The sequence below is a fragment of the Ailuropoda melanoleuca genome, chromosome 4, assembly GCF_002007445.2.
Source record: "Ailuropoda melanoleuca isolate Jingjing chromosome 4, ASM200744v2, whole genome shotgun sequence".
NCBI lineage: Eukaryota > Metazoa > Chordata > Mammalia > Carnivora > Ursidae > Ailuropoda > Ailuropoda melanoleuca.
In genome coordinates, this window is record NC_048221.1 from 110,248,974 (window position 1) to 110,254,629 (window position 5,656).

Here is a 5,656-nt window from a genome sequence, read left to right on the forward strand (position 1 = left end):
TAGCAGAGGAGCCTGATGTGGGGCTCGATCCCATAACGCCGGGATCACGCCCTGAGCCGAAGGCAGACGCTTAACCGCTGTGCCACCCAGGCGCCCCTGATTGACTCTTTTAAATCTCTTAAATTTGGTTTCTAAGAGTCATTACCAAGAGCCTAATCACTTCTAATCTTCTACATTTACAAGCCTAAAAGAGCACCAAATGCGGCCATGCTGAGACCCTCCAGGAAGCCAGCCAACCCCGTAACAATCTTAATACCACACTACCTTTGCTGCAGCAACTTTAGAAGCTAAATTAAATCCAGAAGCATATGAATATTAACGAGACATTTTATCTTTTTATGCTTATGTTATAAATGGTAAATAAAATCCAAATAATTTTGCAGAGGCACTCTAATAACACACTGAATTCATAAGATTTTAGCTACAGCTAAAATAACTGATTAGTATGTCATTTTAAAAAATAGTATTTTCAGGGGCGCCTGGGTGGCACAGCGGTTAAGCGTCTGCCTTCGNCTCCCCCTACTTGTGTTCCCTCTCTCGCTGGCTGTCTCTATCTCTGTCAAATAAATAAATAAAATCTTTAAAAAAAAAAAAAAAGTAGTATTTTCAGGGATGTACTGTATGGTGACTAACATAATATAATAAAAAATATTATTATAAATAAATAAATAAATAAAATAAAAAGTAGTATTTTGGGGGCGCCTGGGTGGCACAGCGGTTAAGCGTCTGCCTTCAGCTCAGGGCGTGATCCCGGCGTTATGGGATCGAGCCCCACGTCAGGTTCTTCTGCTATGAGCCTGCTTCTTCCTCTCCCACTCCCCCTGCTTGTGTTCCCTCTCTCGCTGGCTGTCTCTATCTCTGTCGAATAAATAATAAAATCTTTAAACAAAAAAAACAAAACAAAAAAGAAATAAAATCTTTAAAAAAACGACAACACACTATGAACTACAGCAGAAAATATAGTAGGAATTTAACTTATGCAACAACCAGTCCGCCTGATCAAACCAGTGACCCAGTGGGGAAATGATTATCAAACAGACACAGAACAAACCCGTGCACACAACAGCCTCCCTTACCAAAACACTTCAAAAGCTTCAGGATCTCCAAGACCAGAGCATAATAGTTCAGTGTCAAACTGAAAAACACACATACATGTGGTCCTAGTCTCATATATTTTGTAGGATGAAAAAGGCTTCATCATGTAAGTCATAGTGAGGTAGTTTGATTCATCACGGAAATGAAAATGGCTTCAAAATAAAGTACTTTTATTCCACATATTTCTTTTCTTAAAATTTAAATCTTTAAATTTAAATCACTCAATCAGCAGAGCATGTGACTCTTGATCTCAGGATTGTGAGTTCAAGCCCCATGTTGGGTGTAGAGGTTTCTTAAAAATAAAATCTTTTAAAAGATAAATAAAATGAAAAATAAATTTTAAAAATTTTAAAATAAAAAAACAACAAAAGGGGCTAAAATATGTCAAAGCTGTTGATAGGGGGCAAAAACATACAATAAAGGTTAATCTACAAAGAAGGGCTCAGAGTTGCTATCTCTGCAGGAGTTCACTGTATCTTAATATCACTTTGCACTTCTTTTCCTGAAAACCCTTTTTTCACACATACCTAATTCTATATACATATAATAAATAATCAGAATTTTTAAAAATGTAAATATTGCCCAGTTGCTTTAGAGGGGAAAAAAATGTCCTCCAAAATACTAATAAAGTATAAATATTCTCATATTTAAATCCTTTCAAAACTACCCCTGAAAATTGCAGATGGCAAAACACTACCCTGATTGTCTGCAGAAGCCTACTTGCAAAGAGTTCTAGTTCAATGTATTGACTAATACACATGTGACTCAACCTAAGAAAATACATACTAAAACCGAACACCACCCAAGAAATTACTCTCATCTAAACTAAGAGGAAGACAAATGGGAAAGCAAAAAGCTACAGGTAACAAAAGGCATTTTTCCTCCTATCATGGAAAACAAAAACCTTAAAACATTTTTTAATTAAAAAAAAAAAGACAACTTACTAGCATGCTTGTCTGCAAGCATTATAAGCGTGTTGGAAATATCTCGTCGTCTATAAAAGCACACTACTTTTGCTTCCACGTTGCCAGTTGCAGTCTAAGAAATAAGAAAAATAGAGGTTATCTGTACTGAATAGTAGACTCAAATAGTTTATAAAACAAAACTAAATGCAATACAATTATAAGAACACTCTCATTTATACTGTGCCAACCTCAACTGCGGGATAATCGTGGAGCTAAAAAATTCAAACGAGGATAAGCAGCATTTGCAAAGGTTCCAAGTGAAACTGAAATGTCAAACATACAATAACTTACTGGCATCAATTAAACTAAAGTGATCAGATCGCTTTAATGAGCCAGAGAGTGAAATCTGATTAGCCTTGAGAAACTAATCCCCCAAATTTTAAAAGCCACATCGTAACTTATTTAACATATCCTCCAAACCCACTCCCAGAAGCATAGGCTAAGAGTAAAATCATGCAGCCCTCTCCTATATACCTCCACGTTTGACTGACAGTGAAGCTCTGTGAGTGTGGGCAGCCACTACCCAGAATGGAGCAGACAACTTCGAAAAGCATTCTCCACCCCAGGTAATCTATGAATCCATAACAGTCAATATTCTCGGTAGTACTTAGTTTACCTTCACATATGAAAGTATTAGAAACTTTGAGTTATGAACACTGAAGCTCTTATTTATTTTTGACTACACTCTAGAATATAACCAATATTCAGTTAGGTTGTAATTTACTGCAGCTGGGGACCCAGGCTCCTACTCCCCTATTCCTTATGAATTCTGAGAACTTTCAAGGTCAATCATTCATTACAAAGTTCCTTGTAAAAACACACAGATTACAGTAAAATCCTACTGTGATTTCCAATTTCAAAAAAATTTGACAACAAATTTTCAGAATTTCTCTGTGCTTACAGATATATTCAGACATCAAGAAATAAGAATATATATATATGTATGTATATATATGCTGCAGTAAATGTGTCAATTTTATGAAGTTCAGTGGCAGTATTTTAGAGCGAAAAATTGTTGTGGAGAAATATTGCCCCTTTGAATTGAAATCATATTAAATCCTAACCAAAGTGCTTCTGTATGTCACAATATTATGATCAAATACATCCTCCAGAAGTAATGATCCAGCAATCTAAGAAATGAACAGGCCAATATTTCCTGTAAATAAAATCTATCAATGACTACAATTTACAAGCTCTTTATCAGTTTTAAGACAAAAGCATGTTCAAAATCCAAAGCAAGCACTTAAAGGGGTATTTTTTTCTGCCTCTCTAGTGAGTTCCTCCACTAGGAATACTCTACAAAACTAATTAAATTCTTATTTTAAACCTGCTTGAGGTGGAGGGGCATAGTTCAAAATAAAACAGTCTCTTCTGAACGATGCACACACTCAGCTATTAGGTATTTTATAACTATAGTATTCCTCTTTCCCTCTACAAATACACACACACACCCTTTCAAGTATGCCTCTAAAGTTAAGCTACTCAAACTGCGGTCCAAGGCCCAGTCTACAACTCCTGCCGTGTAATGAAATGAGAACAGCAATTGAGTGTGTGTCTAAGAGCATTTGGTAGTTAATTTTAATCTATTGAACCTAATAATGAAAAATGAAGGCTTGTGTTTTTATAAGCCTATTTTAAACTTCATTTTTCTACTATTTTTTTTTAATTTTATAAAAGCAGTCTGAGATAGTGAACCTTCTTAAAAATCTTACACCACAGGGGCGCCTGGGTGGCTCAGTTGTTAAGCATCTGCCTTCGGCTCAGGGCATGATCCCTGTGTTCTGGGATCGAGCCCCGCATCGGGCTCCTCCGCTGGGAGCGTGCTTCTTCCTCTCCCACTCCCCCTGCTTGTGTTCCCTCTCTCACTGTCTGTCTCTCTCTCTCTCTGTCAAATAAATAAATAAAATCTTTAAAAAAAAAAAATCTTACACCACAAATATGTTTGCCAAGCACTGCTCTAAAGACCTAGGTTAGGAGCTCCTGGCTGGCTCAGTCGGTAGAGCATGCGACTCTTGATCTCAGGGTTGTGAGTTCGAGCGCCACACTGGATGGAGAGATTACTTAAAAATAAAATTTTAAAAGGGGTGCCTGCATGGGGCAGTCGGGGCAGTCAGTTAAGTGGTTGGTCAGGAAATCAAGCCCCAGCATCAAGCTCCACACTGAGCAGGGAGTCTGCTGGTGATTCTCTTTTCCTCTCCCCCTGCCCCTCCTCACCACTCAGGGGCCTGAGAGCTCTTTCCCTCAAATAAATAAATAAATCCTTAAAAAAACAAGAAGAAGAAGAAGCCACAATGGACATCAATTTCTTTGCTGTGTTCTTTTCTCCATTTAGGTTGCAGCCTCTTAAATCCCTATTCTGTCAAATACATTTACTAAAATATCCTCTAGCGACGAAGGGCTTTTCTTAAGCTCTAAAATCATTTTAGTCAACCTCATACTCATGTCTGGTTCTATCCCAGACTTAGGAAGTACATTATTAAAACAAAAACAAAATAAAAAAACCCACCACACACACACACACACACACACACACACACACACGTTCCATTTCAGAAAGTCCGTGGTTTGCCTAAAGAACAACTGAAAATTGACTTTGCTTTCCCAATTTCTGTCCTTATTTCCAAGAGATCCCAAATAGTAGGAAGGGTCTTACCTTGGGTTTCTTGAGGGAATCTCCTGAAACTATGTGCAAATTCCTATATGTGCAAATGTAGATGGAGGCAGAGGGTATCATCAGACACTCAAAGAAATCAGTGACTCCCCTCTCCCCACCAAAAAGACGGAAGACACGAAACAGTAAAATGAATCTCAGAACAAGTCAGACGCTAAGAAAATATACAGAAAATGAAAGTACACATAAACTATACAACATACACACCAAAAACAAAACAAAAATAGCAAGTAACATGCTAATTTTTCCACAAGCTTAACTTCCAAAACTTCCTGAGGCTATACCATTACTATGTTCACATAGCTTTCTCTCAACATGCATGCAGACACAATCTTTAGAAGTACAACACCCAACCTAGATAGTGACTAAATAAAATTTACCAAAAGTTGTTTTCATAATTTTAATCTTATATTCGTCCTCCAAAAGATCATCTTCATGATATCTAAGTACAAATTAGGAGAGAGGAAAAAAGGGAATATAAGATAATGTTGAACTGTGTTCATCAACTGATATTTACTTTTACACCTAAAAGTTTCCAAAAATTTAGGGAAAAAAATTGAGACAAAAATCTATTAGCGGGGACGTCTAGCTGACTCAGTTGGTGGAGCGAGCGACTCTTGATCTCGGGTTATGAGTCTGAGCCCCATGTTGGGTGTAGAGATTACTTAAAAATAATATCTTGGGGCGCCTGGGTGGCACAGCGGTTAAGCGTCTGCCTTCGGCTCAGGTCGTGATCCCAGTGTTATGGGATCGAGCCCCACATCAGGCTCCTCCGCTATGAGCCTGCTTCTTCCTCTCCCACTCCCCCTGCTTGTGTTCCCTCTCTCGCTGGCTGTCTCTATCTCTGTTGAATAAATAAATAAATAAAATCTTTAAAAAAAAAATAATATCTTAAAAAAAATCTATTACTCTAATTTAAAAAAAA

General features: G+C 37.5%; 1 protein-coding gene across 1 annotated transcript in view; it reads right to left on the bottom strand.

Annotated features, from left to right (window-relative positions):
- Positions 1–4,795, bottom strand: part of MTA3 (metastasis associated 1 family member 3) — a 159,872-nt gene extending 155,077 nt beyond the window's left edge. Inside the window, exons 1-2 of the mRNA XM_034659594.1 lie at positions 4,714–4,795; positions 2,040–2,133 (exon numbers count right to left, since the gene is read on the bottom strand). Coding sequence (XP_034515485.1) covers positions 2,040–2,133; positions 4,714–4,794 — 175 coding nt within the window. The 5' untranslated portion in view covers position 4,795. The remainder of the gene's footprint in view (positions 1–2,039; positions 2,134–4,713) is intronic.
- Positions 4,796–5,656: the final 861 nt, after the last annotated feature.